The 20882-nt window shown below is 35.5% G+C and overlaps 1 protein-coding gene across 1 annotated transcript in view; it reads right to left on the reverse strand.

Annotated features, from left to right (window-relative positions):
- The window catches only part of LOC136034539 (uncharacterized), a 72914-nt gene that overhangs the window by 22441 nt on the left and 29591 nt on the right, over positions 1–20882 (reverse strand). Inside the window, exons 2-3 of the mRNA XM_065715768.1 lie at positions 13826–14683; positions 2843–3135 (exon numbers count right to left, since the gene is read on the reverse strand). Of these exons, the coding sequence (XP_065571840.1) occupies positions 2843–3135; positions 13826–14673 (1141 nt within the window). The 5' untranslated portion in view covers positions 14674–14683. The remainder of the gene's footprint in view (positions 1–2842; positions 3136–13825; positions 14684–20882) is intronic.

Here is a 20882-nt window from a genome sequence, read left to right on the forward strand (position 1 = left end):
AAATGGCTTTAAATACAGTCATTCATTCATTAGTCACGCAAATGGAACAGCAAAAATATACATCCTTGATTCTGAAAGCAGTAGAAATCCTTGCGACACGTGGGTTTGAACCTGCTACCTTCACTTAGCAGCTGAAGCCTTGTCCAGTACGCCATCACAAGGTTACTATAATATTTATTTTATCTCTGCTATGTGTTTTACAGAGACTTGCTACTTGTCCCTGTAAAAAACATAGCAAAGATTACATAGATATCATAGTTACCTTGCGATGGCGTACTGGACAAAACCTCACCTTCTAAGTGAAGGTTCGCAGTTTCATTCCCACGCGTCGCAAGGAAATCCCATTGTTTCAGCAGATACAGCTGAATCCGATTCAAGGAGTAGCCCACAGGCCCTTGTAATTTCTACTGCAACATTGGGCACTCTTGGTTTCAGTTCACTTCTGCTGGCATGTTCAAGATCCAACAGAGTAAAACCACTCAAAACCAATGGTATAATATGTTTTCTACGAATTATATTAAAAGTCACTTTCAGAATCAAGGATGTATATTTCTGCTGTTCCATTTGCGTGACTAACGAATGAATGAATGACTGTATTTAAAGCCATTTTTCAGGCCGTATACATACATATACAACAACAAACAAACTAAATCATGTGACACTCGACTTTCGAATAATAAGACCCTTCCGGGACAAAATTTCCCACTGCTACTATATTTATTTTCGACATCGACTTCAAAGTTCCAATAAGGGGCTCACCACCACCCATACTAAGAAAGCTCCCTCTCAGCTCATTTAGCCCCTGACACCTGAAAAGAAATGGTCCAGCCATCAAGATCACCGCAAATCGGGCAAGTATACCGCATTTCCGGGTGACACCTATTTTTCCAAACACTATAAAGAGGGAGACAGTTTGCTCGCACCTGCATTCAAGACCTCAGGGATTCTTTTGGAATCCCTAATTTAAAATATAACTCTTCGCCATAATTTTCTTTCACCTTATAGTAAGAACTTAGTAAGCATTTTTATGTTTTATAGTTGATAGCATTTTCACGTGTTATAGTTGTTAGTATTATTATGTTATAGCTAGTTGTCTATAAAGGGGTATTGAACAATGCGGTTCTAATAGTTCTAATTGGATTTACTTTTACACCATATATGTTGACAACCTAAGATTATGACATCATTCATCATACTTGTACATGAAAATGCAGTTTTTCGTAGAAAATTGATTCTATGTTAAAAATTATTTTCGAGACTTATAAAGAGCTATTAAATATATCAATTTCCTTTAAAATGAGCCATTAAACAGCTTTCTATGATTTCCCAGTGCCCCGCTAGCTGAAGAGGAAAAAGAGTGGGGAAAAAGATACCGCCGATGCAGAATATCGTAGTTCAAGCAAATTTGTATGTTTTTCAAGCCAATGGATTTTCTTCGTTATTCAGGCCAAGGAGCTGTGAGTTCCCTACATAGAGGTTGTGGACAAGGTGATTCTAATGGTATACTTTGTGTTTCAATCTAACTCTATTTTTAGGAACAAAGGGGCTATTGCATTTCTTTGTATGGGACATGATCGTCTCTTACTAGGTTGCGAGCTACCGCTGCAACCCGAATAACCTGCAGTATTTTGAGGAAATATTGATTATGTAGAGTTAATCGGATCATAAAGAAAGATATTGAAAAGAACAAAGCTAGCTATTTTAGATTTGAGGGGACATAATTATTTCTTGAAAAATTTTGCAAAGAAAGATGAAAATACTGATACTGATTTTCATTTGTGTTTCAGAAGCTTTCAAATATAACAGATTGTACAAGCCAGTGGTGGCTCTGACCTGTCTTACCCCGGGGCAAAATATTGAATAGTGCCCCCCCTGTCTCCCACAAATTTTCAGCCAAAATTTTAACAAAATTTTTATCTATCAACAAAATTATTTTCAATGCATTAACTGATTAATAATCTATGTTTTATTTTTTTCTACTTCATCATTTAAATTATTTAATTATCATCAATTACTATAATTGAACTATTTTAATTATTAATATTTTTTATTTAGTTTTATTGTGTTGATTAATTAATAATTTATAATTATTTTCCTTTCTTAACATCACCCTTTACTTTATTTTAATAGAAATAAAAAAATTAAAATAATTTTAACCGTTACATTAATTATTTGAAATTCCGCGCCCTTAATATGTCTGCACTTGGGACAAATGCCCTTTCTGTCCTTCCCCAAAAACAACCTACGGTACAAGCTAAGCACCAATGTTGAACTAAGCAATATTTGGTTAGAATAGAACACAGTATTTCTGAGAAATAGACGTAAAATATAAAAAGAAATGGTAACACGCACACACACACAAAATAAAAAATACTAGCACAAAAATAGGATTTTAATGTATTATTTGAGCAACTTATTATATAGAAAATTATGAAAAATCGACTACATAAATATAATCAAAAAAATAATTTTGAATGGGTATCTGAATAATAACTTGTTATATCAGCAACTTACTATATAGAAAGTTATGAAATATAATCTTTATAAATATGATTATAAAGATAATTTTGAATGGGTATCTGAATAAATGTATCTGTAATATATGAATAAATTTAAATAGGACAACCAGAAGCGAAAACTATACCAGGACAATAAAAAAAATATAGTCTTATATACAAAGCGAAGACTTCAATCTTCTTACTAATATTCCTAGAAGAAGGAATGAATTCAAATAATTCCTCATCGTTTCTGAAGCCCGGGGAAGGTGGAAATACAAGTCTGGCCTTTTAGATTTGATAGGACATAAATATTAACAGATTTTTAAAAATATGGGAACATTTACCTTTGAGGACCTTTTCTTCATCTGTCTCCCCAGTAGGGAAGACAACTCCTGGGCAATCAATAAGAAAGATCCTTCTCATAAGGGTAATGTATTGCCAAACTTTGGTTTCGCCAGCAATTGGTGCCACTTTGCAAACTTTTTTCGATCGAAGTGTATTGATTATGCTGCTTTTTCCTACATTAGGATATCCTATGAAACCAACACTAATTTGTTTTTTATCTGAATGGAGTTTTCCAAATTGTCGTAAAAGGTTGATCAAGGATCCCTTTCCAAAAGGGTGAGTTAAAGATGATCTGAAAGTATATTGAATTATTTAAACTAAACCTAAAGATGCAAGACCGCAATTTCAACACACACTTTCTACTACTTCAAATAACGAGATCAAAGTTTATGGCAAATGTCGAACAATTAGCAGAACAAAAGTATAACAGTTCAAAATAGGGATGAAACCTTTTAATCGACAGGGAACAGATATAAGATTTTTAACTGGATATTTCGAACACATATACAGTGTTCATCATAAGCAGTAAAACTAAAAGACATCAATAAAAACAAACAAAATTTGTTATACTGTTATACTTTCGTCATGGAAAGGCAGTGTGGTCTTCGAAGTTATCTATTAGCCGAACAAAACTAAACTTTTGCTAAAGCCGCTAATTAGACCTTTACTATCACAAGGTTTATGAACAAATCTTTAAAACCGACATACTATTTAGTGTTTTACTGCTGATTCTATTTCATAACACATAAATCGAAAAAGTAAGCCCCCTCCATTCTTTGAGAATTGTGAATCCACTCTGGAAGAATCTATTGCCCATTATCCATGTGTTAGAGCACTTTTTCTTGAAGTATGGGGAGGTAAGTCAGACTTTAGAATAAAGAGCAGAAGGGTTGAGAAAAGAGGGGGGCAACCCCTCAAATAAGAAATAATTTCTGTTCATATTAATATTTAGAGCCAATACTGTTTTCAATCAATTGTTTTTCAATTAAATTTCTGTTTGTTCTGAATACTACATCCTGGATTATCCTAAATTAGACTGGGATTAAGGAAGGAGAAGGGGCTAATTGATAATATCTATATATATATATAAATAAGTTGTCTGTCTGTGGATCTGTGGATCAGGTGACGTCATGTTTATGTGTTGACTGACGTCATGAAATTAGTTGTCGTCATTTTTGCTTTGACGGTGACGTCATTAACGGTATTTGAACGCAAAACCGCGCAGTTAGATGAAAATCCACCTGGACAGAAAGAGTCAAAACATATCAAAACTGAAAATGATAGCGATGATGATTGGGTTTGGGATTTTGACTTGGATAAGGTCATCAATGCCTACCAGATTTAAGTTAAAAAAACAAAGGTTCGTCGATATGTACTTCATAGTGACGCTGAAAAATAAAGAAGAAAAAGAAAACTGAAAAAAGAAAAAAAGTAAAAAACTAAAAAGAAAAAACACTCAAAGAGAAATTACAGACCGGGACACAAATGACGACCGAGACAGAGGGAATATAAGTGACGACCGGGAACCTCAAAGAGAAATTACAGACTGGGACACCCGGACACAAATCACGACCGGGACACAGGGAATATAAATGACGACCGGGACACAGAGACACAACTACAACGGGGACGCCGGGGGCACAGGCGGGATATATAAATGACGACCGGGACACAGGGATTGTTCGAATAGAAATTACAGACCGGGACACTGGGACACAAATGACGACCGGGACACAAGGAATATAAATGACGACCAGGATACAGGGACACATCATTAGAATAATGAGGTATAGATCTGAATACGGATTGTTTTTCCCATGGACAATTATATGTTGCATGTTCAAGAGTCAGTAAACCTGACAATCTATTTATATGCACAGACAATGGGACAGCGAAGAATGTTGTATATTCGCATGTTTTACGTATTTAAAGACATATATTTATATCTATCTCTATTCACAGGTGGGACACAGGGACACAACTACAATGGCGCGTAACTAATATGGCGCGTAACGACTTACGCGCGCGGGGGGGCTTGGGGGGCGCGAAGCGCCCCACCAAGTTGGGTGGCGCGAAGCGCCACCCCAACAGCTAGTATTTATATAAAAGCGGGGTTCCAAATGTTCCAATATTTTCAATTGTATTTAATTTGTTGTTTTGAGAATTGATCAACAAAGTAATCTCATCTCAAAAAAAAAAAAAAAATATATAAAGAATAACACACCAGGACAATTAAAAAACTGTAACCAAAAAATACCTTTTTGAATTTCAGACCTCCTCCCTCCTCCTAGAAACAATCGTTTGACACTAATTAGACTTACTTTCGGCTGTGTACGCCCAAGACTATAATTACACACGCTTTTTCATATAATTAAATAAATAAAAAAGTTTTTTTTTTAACTGAATGTAAGGAGCGACATTAAAATTTAAAACGAACAGAAATTATTCCGTATATGAAAGGGACTGTTCCCTCCTCAACACCCTGCTCTTTACGCAAAAGTGTTTTATTGTTTTAAAAAGTAGAGTTGTGAGAAAGAGTCAAACTTTAGCGTAAAGACCGGGGCATTTAGGAGGGGATAGCCCCTTTCATAGAAGGAATAATGTCTGTTCGTTTTAAGTTTTAATGTCGCTCCTTACTTTCAGTTAAATTTTTTTAATTTAATTTCTGAATGTTTTTGAATTACTGCAAGTTTTGATTACAAAATAATTACATGAATAATTAAAACGAAATTTGCATATTATTTTTACCTTTTTTGGCTAAATGGCTTTCTCAAAGTTTTGATCAGGTTTTGGTTAAAAAGGGGCGGGGGAGGGGGCCTAGTTGCCCTCCGATTTTTGGTCACTTAAAAAGACCACTAGAACTTTTCATTTTATTTACAAACTTCTATATTCGTATATTTTTATTACGTATATAAGGGGGTTCGCCCCCTCGTCAATACCTCGCTCTCTACACTAAAGTTTTATTTTGTTCCAATTCTTTAAGAATAACCCCTGAATCAAAAAGGCCGTTTAATTAGAATAAATAGCTCCTTTGAAATTGCTAAAAATACTTTAGCGTAAAGAGCGAGGCAGTGAGGAGGGGACGAAGCCCCTCATATACGTAAAAATTTCTGTTCGTTCTAAGTTTTAATGTTACTCCTTACTTTCAGTTGAAAAACAGTTTTTTTTTTCATTTAATTTCTCATTGTTTTTTTTTTTAAATAATGCTGGATAACCCAGCACCCTTTTCATAGAAATTAGTTTACCCTATGATAAATTCCTCCATGGAAAGATCCTCTCACGTAACCCCCTCTCCATCAACAGAAAAAAATCTCCCGGAAAACGTCTGTATGCTTCCCAATAACCAATAAAACAATGGGCAAAGTTCATAGCTTGCAGCCCATCCCCCGGGGACTGTGGGGGATTAAGTCGTCCTCAAAGACATAGTGATTAAATTTTTTGACTATGATGAAAAAAAATGGTTATCTTGAAATTTTGATCCGACGACTTTGTAGAAAAATGAACGTTGGAGGCCTTATTGCCCTCCTATTTTTTGGTTACTTAAAAGGGAACTAGAACTTTTACTTTCCGTTAGAACGAGCCACCCCACGACAATCTAGGACTACTAGATCCATACAATCACCCCTAGGAATAAAAACAGAAAAAAACAGAAAAACTAATAAACACGCATCCGTGATCTTTCTTCTGGCAAAAAAAGGACAAATTCCACATTTTTGTAGATAGGAGCTTGAAACTTCTACGGTAGGGTTCTCTCACACGCTGAATATGATGGATTTTCATTAAGATTCTATGACTTTTAGGGGGTGTTTCCTCCTTTTCGAAAATAAGGCAAATTTTCTCAGGCTCGTAGCTTTTGATGGGTAAGACTAAATGTGATGAAACTTTATTTAAAATCAGCATAAAAATCAGATTCATTTGATGTATATATTGCTATCAAAATTCCGTTTTTAGAGTTTCGGTTACTATTGAGTCGGCTCGCCCCTTACTACAGTTCGTTACCACGAACTGCTGGAAAAGAGTGCAACTATATCAAACTGAATTAAAATGTTGGTTGTGTTTTGTTTTTCCTGTTTTTAACGTTGCTTTAGCTTGGGCTAAAGATAATTTAGCCTTAGGGCTGGAGAAGATAGACAAAGCCAATTATGAGATGAAACCAATTTAAACAATTGTTGTATATTCCTATGTGGGAAAGTCTATAACTTAAGTTCCATTAGAAATAGAGTAAAGGTTTTTTTATGTTTAGAACTTTTGCAGCTGGAATACAGCCTTTATCATATTAAAAGAATAAATCGTAAAAATAAAATATATTAATAAAATCAAGCTATTTATGCATAAATATTTATGCACAAATATCAATATTTATGCATAGTGTAATTATTTTGTATTAATATGATATTTGTTCCATAAATATAGCATATTATGCCCAATAATTATAATAAAACAAAATAAATATAATAAAACATAATAGAACGTATTATGTAATATAAAATAATAATTAATAACATACAAACAATATAATGAATACGTTTTTATATAAAAAATATAAAATTTATAAAATACAAAAATAATATATAATAAAATAAATATAAAACATATTATAATAATGCTATTTATGCATAAGTATAAATACTATTTATGCATAAGTATAAATACTATTTATGCATAAATATACATAAATTCTGCTGAGTGGTCATTCCAGAAACCAAATTAAATATTACATATAATAGATTTTGAGTTCAAAAAACTAAGAAGACTATTTAAGGAGGCATTTTTTGAACTATTTATTAAAGAGTTGGTAAACACAGTTGACACATTATTGTCAACATATAATTGACCACTTTGTATAGGTAAGCACTTTAGGTGTGTGCCGTCAGATCTACCATTTTATTCAATTACTTCTTTTCAGTGAAGCAACTTTAATTAGCAACAAAAAAAAAAAAAAAAAAAAAAAAAAAAAAAAAAAAAAAAAAAAAAAACAACAACTATATGAAACCCTGTTTATTAATCAAAAATCATGTTTATAGAATTGTATCTATAACTTTGCAAACACCATTATTCAAAAGCTCATTTAACACATCACCCATCCATTACCAATTGATACCCCATTTTTATTTTTAACCATCAAAAGACTGGACTGACTTCTTGACCTCAAGGTCTTTCCAAAGTTTTCTTTTATTTCCTTACTTCTGGTATCATAATTTAAACATCATATGGGTCAATAATTTAGGCCTTAATAAAAAGAAAATGGTTAAGCTATCTGTCGAATAAAGATAGAAAAGTTCAGTTGAGGTTCAATCAGGGACCTTTATGCTCTACTAAACAAAATAAAAAATCGACCGAAATTAAGGGGTGGCATTAACTTAAAATGAACAGAAATTATTCCGTATGTAAGGGGTTTTCCCCCTCCTCAACTCCCCGATCGTTACGCTAAAGTTTTTTTAGTGCTTTAAAAATACTTCTTATTCCAAATGAACGGCCCTTGTGTTTCAGCAGTCATTCTTAAAGCATCGAGGTGAAAAGTCAAACTTGAGCCTAAAAAGTTAAACTTTCTTTACTTTTAATTAATGCAGAATAATCATGGGATCATCACAGATATTCCAAAATGTTGAAATCAAAGAGTTTATAAATAAAACAGAGTGCCGATCACGCGGTTTTCTATGCACTGATGCCTTCTTAAAAGTCCAGATGGTTCCAATAAGACCATTGCCAAAAGTTTGTTTCTCGCTAAAATTAGAAATATTTAACCGCGTAAAAATAGAGAATACTGTTACATAACAGGATGTAAAAATCCTAGTGGAAAACCTGACACCCTGTTTTACAGGTTGGATATATATTATTAAAAAAGATAAAAAAAAACCTTTAAAATGTCTAGGACCAAATGTATCAAATTGCAGATTTATATGTTTTTTGGTATCTCTGGCGGCCTAGGAAAAGATTAGACCTGTACATTTGTTTCAGTTCTGTGCATTGCCTCAGCTGTGGCGGCTTTCTCCTGAGCAAAGGCTTGACGAGCACAGGCTCTATAGTAGTCCAAGAAACGAAGGTCAGCACCGCCGATGGGACTGCAAAGTCCAATGCCGTATTCTTTACCTTTTTACCTTTTTTAATAGCTAGAATTATCATTCGAACATTTGCATTGATTTACATAAAATTCATTGAAACTACTCTAGCTATTATAGTTAAAGATTTCGCATCTCACAGGACAAAATTAATGGAGTGCCTTCTTACGGGGGACTTAACTTGACAGCCATTATGTTTCATGGTTCCGTTTCAATGCTTTACAAACCAATTGGAATGTACCTCATTGTCTTTATTTCCCGTCAATTGGACATTTTTAAGCAGATTTGAATTCATACCCGTAATTTTCAAAGATATGCAAGAAATTGTTCAAGCTTAATACAAAAAGATCAAAACTACAACCCTCGAAAATCAAACGCAATAACCGATGAAATAATTACATTTTATAGAACGCAGCTTTTTAGTTGTGCTCATTCAAATGGGTAGATCAATGCTGATATTTATTCCAATGGAGATAATTGCCAAGATTGGTCAAAGATGGATCACTCGTGGGTGAATCACGATACTGGAACAAAATTTTAGTTTTAATATTTATTATTAAATATATTTATTTAATATTATATTAAATATAACAAAGTTTTTAAATTAAATAAAGTTTTAATATTAATAATAAATTTCGTTTATTTCGCAGATTTTATTATATTAACGAATAATAAATTCGTTACAAATCGCAGATTTTCGCAGCACTGTTATATACTGATTTGGTGAAAAAAAAAGAGTTAGATCCTTACTCACTATAAAAGTCTTAACTCAGCCCTTCCCCACTCCACTGCAAACTTTTAACTAAGTCACAGCCACTGACAGATTCAATGCGAAAAACGAGTTAAGGGTGAACTCCGAAATTTTGCAGCATTGTCACAAACTGAGTCGAAGCAAAAACAAGCGAAGCAAAAACCAAGAGAACGTAGTTCTTTTGGACGTCGTTCTCTATAGTAGAATGGCTAAAATACCTCCTGATTTTGGGTATTTTTCCACAATGTTCAAAAGTTTCACCTGATTCCGGTTTTGACAAATCCCCCCCCAAACTTCGTCTCCTGCTTCCACGTTTTAATTTTTCAAACCTAATTTCTCAAGTTACATTATCAAACTGGTTGGCGATTTATCATTTTCTACTCATTTCAATAATTCAATATGCAAATTCAATAGTTATAATTTACACTAGCAACAAACATAGTTTCACACTATTTCGCAACAAATATAGATATTTGTATTCCTTTCTATATCTATATAATGCCATAAATATTTCTCGTATCGATATTTATTTACCAGAATCTAAATATCAAACTATCAAGCAGTTCGTGGTAACGACCATGGTGAATTGGAGCGACCCGGCTCAATAGTAACCAAAACTCTAAAAAACGGATTTTGACAATAATATATACATCAAAAGAATAGCTTTTTTTGCTAATTTTAAATATATAAGTTTCATCAAATTTGGTCTTACCCATCAAAAGTTACGAGCCTGAGAAAATTTGCATTGTTTTGGAAAATAGGGAGAAACACCCCTTAAACGTCATAAAATCTTAACGAAAATCACACCATCACATTCAGCGTATCAGAGAACTTTACTGTAGAAGTTTCAAGCGCCTATCTACAAAAACGTGGAATTTTGCATTTTTTGCCAGAAGACTGATCACGGGTAGCCTATGTGTTTATTTGTTTTGTTTTTTTCCAGGAGTGATCTTACCAACCCAGTTGTCCTAGAATGTCACGAAAGGGCTCATTCTAACGGAAACTAGATCTAGGTTGTATCGGCAACGTGAGGTGTTGCGGCAACCTTTGTTCGGCATCGCCGAGTAAATTGTTGCAAGAGCAACAGTTTGGTTTTGTTTCCTCGCTTCGATTAAATGCTGAATCTGTTAGGATCTTAAAATAAATACTAGGTACACCAACTCGCAAAAGTTGCAAACCCCTCATCGCTGAAGATGATTGTAGCCTAACAGCCGATTATTACTTACAAGTCCCTTACTTGTCTTACCACTGGAACTAAATTGGTCTGATCATCGAATACACGGAAACAAATAATAAGTACATCAACTAGCAAAAGTTGCAAACCCCTCATTGCCGAAGATCATTATCAGCTAACCGCGGACTGTTGCTTACAAGTTCCCTACGTGTCTCACAATTGGTATGGACCTATTTTTTGTTTCCAACTAGCAAAAGTTACAAACCCCTCAGCAGATTATTACTTACAAGTCCCCTACATGTCTTACCACTGGAACCAAATTGGTTTTACCATCAAATATACTGGAAACAAATAATAGATACACCAACTACCAAAAGTTGCTAACCCCTCATTGCCTAAGGTGATTATTACCTAACAGCCAACTGTTGCTTACAAGTCCTCTATATGTCTCACAATTTGTATCGGCCTAGATTTCGTTTCAGTGTGTACCTTACTACTGAAGTTGTCCACCCCTTGAAACTTTCAAACTGGTATATCTCATGAAGAAATTTTTGTACCAAAAAATGAATGTCATATACTTTGATCAGCTCATCAAGAGCTATCGATTGCCGTCGAAAAAATTCTATCTGTCTTAGTTCAAAAGTTGATTTTTTTTTGCCGTAGGCCAACTTTCTAACGTCACCACTTAGAAAGGAGCAAAGGATAAGCTCCAATTTCTTTAACAATGAGAGAACTTTTAAAGTTTATTAGGCACATCTGATACAATTTCTCTACCACAATCTCAAGTCCGAAAAACTGAATGATAAACTCAGCTGAAATCACGAACAGAAATGGATAGAAACAATAGATGGCAGCGGACCCGTGGGAAAATGCCACGTTTTTCCTTCTGTAAATTTTTCTCAAAGAAGATATACTGGCTGTGGGGCCGGGTAACTGCCGCATATATTTAACATTTATAGATTTTAGTCCATCTTCAATTTGAAAGTGGTGCCTACCTGCTTGCCTGCTAGAACGGAGCTTTCCACTCGAAAGCAGAAACATGCTTTGATGAAACGAAAGCTTGGCTACACAACTTCAGATACTCCTCTCTGACATAGGCTATATAACTCCACTTCACTTCGCACACCATAGGCTCTGGCTCGTGGACAAGCAAAATCCTTTTTGGCCCCAGGCAAAAGTTCTGCAGAGCTTTTCAAAATGTAATGTCATATTCATCAATCCGGCCTGAGGTCCACACTTTCCGTAAAAACTGGAAAGGTTAGACCCTCACCAGTTTCCTGGAATAAGCTGAGATCGGACACATCAGGGGAAAAAAAAACGGGACAAAACCAAAGTGTTGCTCTCGCAACACAATTAAGAGTTCTGATGCCCCTTTTAAGTAACCAAAAAAAATTGGTGGGCACCTAGGCCCCCTCCCACACTCATTTTTTCCTAAAGTCACCAGATCAAAATTTTTAGATAGCCATTTTGGTCAGCATAGTCAAAAAAAACCTAATAACTATGTCTTTGGGGATGACTTACTCCCCCACAGTCCTCGGGGGAGTGGCTGCAAGTCACAGACTTTGACCATTATTTACATATAGAAATGGTTATTGGGAAGTGTCCAGACATTTTCAGGGAAATTTTTTCTGGTTGGGGGGAGGGGGGTTGACGGAAGGGGGTTACGTGGAATAATCTTTCCATGGGGAATTTAACATGGGACAAGAGAAATTCCACGAAGGGGGCGCAGGATTTTCTAGAATTCTTAAAAAAAAATGAGAAAATAAATATGAAAAAGGTTTTTCAATAGGATGTAAGGAGTTTTTCTTATTGTTTTAAAAAGTAAAGTTGTGAGAAAGGGTAAAATTTTAGCGTAAAGAGCAGGGTGTTTAGGAGGGAACAGCCCCTTTCATATACGGAGTAGTTTCTGTTCGTTTTTAGTTTTAATGCCGCTCTTTACTTTCAGTTGAAAAACTTGTTTTTTTATTTAATAGCTAAATAGAGGAACAGAAAGCTGCACTTTTTATACAAGTAAACATTTATGATTGTTTTAAAGTAACTTGCGCAATTTTTGATAACCCTTTTCTACATGCCTATAATGCATGTAGGTATTACTCTACAAGTAGTGGGTATCACAGTGATACAAGGTATCACTTTAAGGGGCCCTAGAGAAAGAGATAGAGCAAGAGAAAATTCCCAGGAAAATTACTGAAAGCATGCTAAAGCCTCCAAAAATTCCGATTCTTAACCTTAAAATACCATGAAAATCAAAATCAAAATATTTTCCCAAACCGTGAAATTAAAGTTAAATTTGGCAATGTTTTGTGTCTGTAAAAATTCAAATGTTTTGAAAAACAAACATTTGATTCTAGACTAATACTCCTTCAGAAAAAACAGTAAATCTTCTCAAGCTGCTTGGTGCCACATATTTGACTTAGCATTTGCTAATTTTGCACTCACATTTTCTTTTTTAATTTGGCACCCTTTATTACCAAAAACTATATATAGAAGTCTCTTTCCTAAAAAAAATTGAATACCTGATTTTTTCCCAATTTGACAAGATATATACTTGTGTATGTTTCTGCTTGCAATTAAACAATCAAATTTCCTTTATGCTGTCCTTGATACTTTTAAAACCTTCTTTTCAATCCCCCCACCCTCTCAAAATCTGCTAAATACCCCCTTAAAATATGGCTGCACTTACCTGTGTATTGCACATAACTTAAACTGATAATAAATGTATAAATATTTCTGATTTGAAATCGTGATATTATACACTTTTATTGTGAATGAAATACTTATGCAAGTTTTGGCCTCCGATTCTTATTGACTATATTTTTTTTATTTCTTTTTTTGTAGTACACCCTCGCAAACGAGTACAATTGATTGATCTTGTATCTGATTTTTTTGTATAATAAATTATCATAAATAATTTTATTTGTAAATTATAATAAATTATCATTACTACTGCTACTATATTATTCTTTTCTTTGTTTGTTGTAAAATAATTAGTGTTTACCTGAAAGCCAAGGTTGGATATTCCTTGCTGATGATCTTAACCCATCTCTGAGTAACCCAAACAGGTACCAAATCAACCTTATTCAGAATAAATATCAGCTGCTTATGTTGTTTCTCTTTTTTCAGATAGGCTTCTACTTGTTTGCACCGAGTACCCATCGGATCTCGAGCATCTAAAACTTGGATGACTACATCTGATGAATCAATGACTTTGTATAATTCTTTCCAAATACGCTTGCTCTGTCCTGCTTTCATCACCATTTCTCTAGAAGCAGCTACCTCGTCAGGCGCATCACGTATCAAAGACTTATCTTTGTCTTCATCATAAAGTTCTGATGAATTATGGGCAGTTTCAATGTAGGATTCCAGATCGCAAGTACCAAGAGAAGGCCTTTTCCTTGTTCGCTTTTTTCCAAAAACAGACTCAAAGCTTTCTGTATCAAGAAGATGAACTCGCTTGTACTTAGCCGTTTCATTTAGTAAGGTTACTGGAAGACGAGTCTGTTTCATTACAACTTGATAAGGATCTCGCAATGCCTTGCCCAATTCTTCCTGAAATTTCTGCAATGCAGATTGACTAACGACCCTTGTATTACCAAACCATCTCTGATTCGGCTCAACACGTGCCACAGTCCCATCTGGCACTTTGCTCTGATAAGGTGCTGCTCGGATAATTTTACCAGTTCGATCGCGTTTAGCTTTGAAATTTCTGTACATCTGTAGTCGTTTAATAGTTGCCTTGTCCCTTGGCTTGGCTACCCCCTTTAAGGCGGTGGTACTCCTATTTGGGTTCATGCTATGTGCATGCTTGCTGGCTTGTGGCTTCTCACGCGGTTTTTTCTTTCCCATTTTGTTTATCCTGAAAAAGAAAGTGCCTTCAGAAATGTTTCCTATTAGGTTTAGTCTCATCTTCTCTTTGCAAATGAGCATTCCCAAAGTTGTTTAAGCCTACCTTGAAACCATCTGTTGGATGAACAGATTCAATTCAGTCACTTAATTGAACACAGACGTAAGAGAAAATTATAACAGTGATTGTGGTTGTACATAGTATAAAGTGAAACAACGTTCCGTTTTACCAGTCAAAATTTGAATACAACTCTTTCTTTTAGCTTCAAACTATATATTCGAAAATCCAGGAAAATATGAGGAGGATCACACCCTTCTATTTTGGCTCATATATCCATAAATGAAAACGTTCATTTTTAACAGGTAAATTAATGACTTAGGATGACGAGGAATTAATTTTGAACTATATCGATGGATTATTCTGAACTTGGACCTCCAAGTAAAGGAAAGAGCAATATTAAAACCTAAAGAGCGCATAAATAAAGCTATTGAGAAGTCTTTGAAGCTAGCCCTTGAGGCAAATCTCATTTACTTTCTATTCTGAACACTTTCAGCTTTCCCTCTAAAATAAAAACTTAAGTGTTCAAAATAGGACTTTTGGAACGGAGGCTTCCTCATTTATACATCAAACTATTACTTTTACAACATTTTTTACTTCAAGACCCCATCATTAAATAAACATATATAAAAAAATAAATAAGTAAATATATATACATTTATATATGTACATATATATATATATACATATATATATATATATATATATATATATATATATATATATATATATATATATATATATATATATATATATATATATATATATATATATCTATATAAAAATAATTTGTCTGTCTGTGTGTCTGTCTGTCTGTCAGGTGACGTCATGTTTCTGTGTTGACTGACGTCATGAAATTAGTTGTCGTCATTTTTGCTTTGACGGTGACGTCATTCAAGATATTTAAGACATATGTTCACGTAGAAATCTATTAATGTTTAAGTTTAAAATGACTGATGAACTTACAATGGCAAAAGCCGATGAAGATGCTCAAAGAGTCTATGCCAAAAAACTTGCTGCTGATAGAGAAAGTCAGAAAAGAAAGCGTGCCGAGGAATCAAAAGAACAGCAAGGAAACAGGCTTGAGGCTAAAGAACGCAAAACCGCGCAGTTAGATGAAGATCCACCTGGACAGCGAGAGTAAAACATATCAAAACTGAAAATGATAGCGATGATGATTGGGTTTGGGATTTTGACTTGGATAAGGTCATCAATGCCTACCAGATTTTAGTTAAAAAAACAAAGGTTCGGCGATATGTATTTCATAGTGAAGCTGAAAAATACAAATGACGACCGGGACACAGGGAATATAAATGACGACCAGGACACAGGTATTTAAGAATATCGTTCAAAGACAAATTTTTAATTGTAAGAAGACCGTTGAAAGAGAAATTTCTAATTGTAAAATGACTGAAGAACCTACAATGGCAACGGTACCACCATCGAAGTAGATAACCTGTGGGTTGTTCCATATTCCCCATTATTATCAAAAACATTTAATGCACACATAAACGTTGAATACTGTAACTCCGTAAAGGCAATCAAATACATATGTAAATACGTCAACAAAGGCAGTGACATGGCAGTTTTTGGCTTGCAGCCCGAAATCAAAGATTTCGACGAAATCGTACAATATCAGGCTGGAAGATACATAAGCAGTAATGAAGCTGTTTGGCGAATTCTTTCATTTCCGATACATGAACGTAGTCCAGCTGTTGTTCACTTAGCGGTACATTTACAGAATGGTCAACGTGTTTATTTCTCGGAAACCAACGTGCAACAAAGAGCCCTGAATCCACCGGATACAAAATTAACAGCTTTTTTTCGCTTTGCAAAAATGATTCTTTTGCAAAAAAAAAAATGCTGAATACTGAAGTGCCTTCGTATTACACGTGGAATACTAAATATAAAGTATTTGAACGTCGAAAACAGGGTAAGTCAGTCGACGGCCAACCTACCATCTTCAAAGATACCACGATAGGAAGACTCTACACCGTTCACCCCAATCAACATGAATGCTTCTTTCTACGCCTGCTTTTGGTGAATGTACCCAGTCCGACATCCTTTGAGTATTTGAGAACTGTAAACGGTACTATACATGACACTTACCGTAGTGCATGCCAAGCTCTGAATTTATTGGAGAATGACCAACACTGGGATAACTGCATCAATGACGCGTGCGAAACGTCAACCCCAAGTCAAATTCGTGCATTGTTTGGCATCATTTTAACAACTTGCTCTCCATCAGCTCCTACAGAGTTATGGGAAAAATATAAGTCAAAAATGTCCGAAGATATACTCCATCGAAAACAGTTAGAGACGTCAGATATGACTTTTGATTTTACATCAGAAATTTATAACTACACTTTAGTTATGATACAAGATTTGTGCGTACTTATGGCAAACAAACCTCTTCAGGATTTGGGAATGCCTTCACCTAACCGTATCGCTGCTGTTTCGACATGTGTAGAATTGGATCGTGAACAAAGTTACAGTACGAGTGATCTATTGTCGTATGTACAAAATAATATTTCCAAGTTAACGTCGGAACAAAAAAACATTTATGATACGATAGACTCAATTTCAGGACGTATAAAACTACCTGCTGATTTCTGTAATTTAGTGACGTCCAAAAATGAATTGATTGAAAAAGTATTTCCGAATATTCTAAAAAATTATAAAAATAATAAATGGCTAAGTGAAAGAGCGATTCTCGCACCCAAAAACATAGACGTCCACGAAATCAACAATATTGTTTTGACCAAGATTCGAGACCAGGTAGTCCTTTACAAGTCAGTCGACACAGTTTTGGAACCAAATGAAGCGGTTAATTATCCATCTGAATTTTTAAATTCCATAGATCTTTCAGGGTTTCCACCACACGTGCTACAACTAAAAATAGGCGTACGAATAATACTTTTAAGAAATATCAACCCACCAAAGCTTTGCAATGGCACGCGACTTGCCGTAAAAAAAACAATGGAAAACCTAATAGAGGCCACAATCTTGACAGGGCCTTTTGAGGGTGAGGCTGTTCTTATTCCTCGCATTCCCATGATTCCAACGGATCTGCCTTTTCAATTAAAAGATTGCAATTCCCAATTCGATTAGCATTTGCAATCACCATTAACAAAGCTCAAGGTCAATCATTAGAAAAATGTGGTATAGATCTCAATACTGATTGTTTTTCCCATGGACAATTGTACGTTGCATGTTCGAGGGTCGGTAAACCTGACAATTTATTTATATGCAGCGACAATGGGACAGCGAAGAATGTTGTATATTCGCAAGTTTTACGCAGTTAATTTGTATTGTATCTACCTATCTATATAAAAACGAGTTGTGTGTATGCATGTTTGTTTGTTTGTAAAAAGAGCGTTTGCATATGACGTCATTATTAGTACATACGGCTTTGTATATGGACAGACAATGGGAAAGCCAAGAATACTAGCTGTTGGGGTGGCGCTTCGCGCCACCCCAACACCTAGTTGGTGGGGCGCTTCGCGCCCCCCCCCAAGCCCCCCCGCGCGCGTAAGTCGTTACGCGCCATTGTAGCTGTGTCCCACCTGTGAATAGAGATATATATAAATATATATTTTTAACTACGTAAAACATGCGAATATACAACATTCTTCGCTGTCCCATTGTCTGTGCATATAAATAGCATTTATATTCCCTGTGTCCCGGTCGTCATTTGTGTCCTGGTGTCCCAGTTTGTAATTTCTCTTTCAGTGTCCCGGTCGTCATTTATATTCCCTGTGTCCCAGTGTCCCGGTCGTCATTTGTGTCCCGGTCAGTAATTTCTATTCAAACAATCCCTGTGTCTCAGTCGTCAATTATATATCCCGCCTGTGCCCCCGGCGTCCCCGTTGTAGTTGTGTCTCTGTGTCCCGGTCGTCATTTATATTCCCGGTCGTGATTTGTGTCCGGGTGTCCCAGTCTGTAATTTTTCTTTGAGGTTCCCGTTCGTCATTTATATTCCCTCTGTGTCGGTCGTCATTTGTGTCCCGGTCTGTAATTTATCGTTGAGTGTTTTTTCTTTTTAGTTTTTTACATTTTTCAGTTTTTTTTTTCTTCTTTATTTTTCAGCGTCACTATGAAGTACATATCGCCGAACCTTTGTTTTTTAACTTAAATCTGGTAGGCATTGATGACCTTATCCAAGTTAAAATCCCAAACCCAATCATCATCGCTATCATTTTCAGTTTTGATATGTTTTGACTCTCGCTTTCCTGGTGGATTTTCATCTAACTGCGCGGTTTTGCGTTCTTTAGCCGCAAGCCTGTTTTCTTGCTGTTCTTGTGATTCCTCGGCACGCTTTCTTTTCTTACTTTCTCTATCAGCTGCAAGCCTGTTTTCTTGCTGTTCTTGTGATTCCTCGGCACGCTTTCTTTTCTTACTTTCTCTATCAGCAGCGTGAACGCATTAACGCATGTCTTAAATACCATTAATGACGTCACCGTCATAGCAAAAATGACGACAACTAACTTCATGACGTCAATCGACACAGAAACATGCCGTCACTTGACACACAGACAGACAACTTATTTTTAAATATATAGATAGATAAGATATATATTTATATATAAGGTCGCGGTTTTAGGTAAAGGTCGTAACTGACATTTTTCTCGAATTCCGTTTTTCTGCATATTCTTGTTCCTACTGAGTACCTCTATGTCACTTATACTAATCATGCGCCTACCTACAGCACTTCTTGGAAATATTCTTCATGTCTTGGATGTAACTGAAATTTTCTGGTTTTGAGCAAAGGCCGTAAGTGAAGTTACGACCTTCACTCAAAGTCGCATTCATTACTATTGTCAGTTACGACCATGGGCTACTGTTAGCTATGGCCTCACTGGTTTTCTGTAAAATTGCCTGAAGTCTCAAATGAAAGTAATTTGAGAAAAATTGAAAAGGTTTTGGCAGGTAAGGTAACTACAACTCCTTCTTAGTACAAGTGATCTTTGGTAGGACTCCATTAATATTAAAAGGTCTCGGGTATGCGTTGACATTAACCATTGGGTTGGCTCGATCAAGAGTTCAAACGATTACATATTTGCTGCCAAAAATGGAATTCTCGCAAATTCCTGCCACAGGTTGAGCTAAACTAGCCGAATAGGTTGACGCCAAATGCATCATAGATGTCATAGAGGTACGTGCGGGCTCTGGCGAGAATGAAACCGAGTAGCCTACTGGGAAATACTGTATGTTTATATGGACATGTTGCTCAAAACTGGGGATGGAGGAGGGGGCAAAATATTCTAAATGTTACAATCAAGCTATTTACATTGGCTGGGGGCAGTATAGGGGCTTTTGGATACGCTGAGTCCAAATATGAATTCAATTTTGATGCTAAGTAGCCCAGTAGTCCTTAATACAGCCGGAATCTGGAAAATTCAATTTTTGTATCAATTGAGAAGGGATAAAGATAATATTTTTATCTCTCGAGAATTAATAATTCGCGCACCGTTCTGCTCTGTGAATGTAAGAAATGTGAAAGTAGGAAATATGGCTGAAATATAATCTCTCTTCCAGGTCCCAGGATGTCTAAGCGTATCCAGAACCAGAAAAAAACCATTACACCAAAAAAAAAATCTTAAAATATTTGGTTGACTCAGATCCTGATCATTCGTTTGAATCATACAGAATGGAAGCCTAATCCAAATTACAGACTAAGTAACAGTAACGCGGAGGATATTGAACTGTCTCTCGGGCTGAATAAGGATGCAAAGCTACACACGGCTCATTGTTTGTATCTGTAACTCAGGGAAAGTTCAGGTAGTAGAAGCCGAACAACTGAAAAATGTGAAGTAACTGGTGACAATATCAGTGCATCCGAAGATTTAGAAAAAAATAACAGTGCCATTGATTTCTATGTAGTAATGTCTGGTGTTGATTGATGGTGCTGGTTGGTGGTGTCTCCTTTTCACTCACTCAGTATAGGAACCCATTGGTCACTTAGAAGAAGAAGTTTTAGACACTTTCACAGCAAAAATAGTTATCGATGCTGATGTGACTAATATTAAAATTAGAACGGATACTGAGGCATTGGATGGAGGGATATAGTATCAGAACAAAAGAAAACAGGCAAGACCCCAGAGTGCAAAATATTTTCATTGAAAAGAGCATCTGGGGAAGAATACACTTCAAC

The sequence above is a fragment of the Artemia franciscana genome, chromosome 13 (genome assembly GCF_032884065.1).
Source record: "Artemia franciscana chromosome 13, ASM3288406v1, whole genome shotgun sequence".
NCBI lineage: Eukaryota > Metazoa > Arthropoda > Branchiopoda > Anostraca > Artemiidae > Artemia > Artemia franciscana.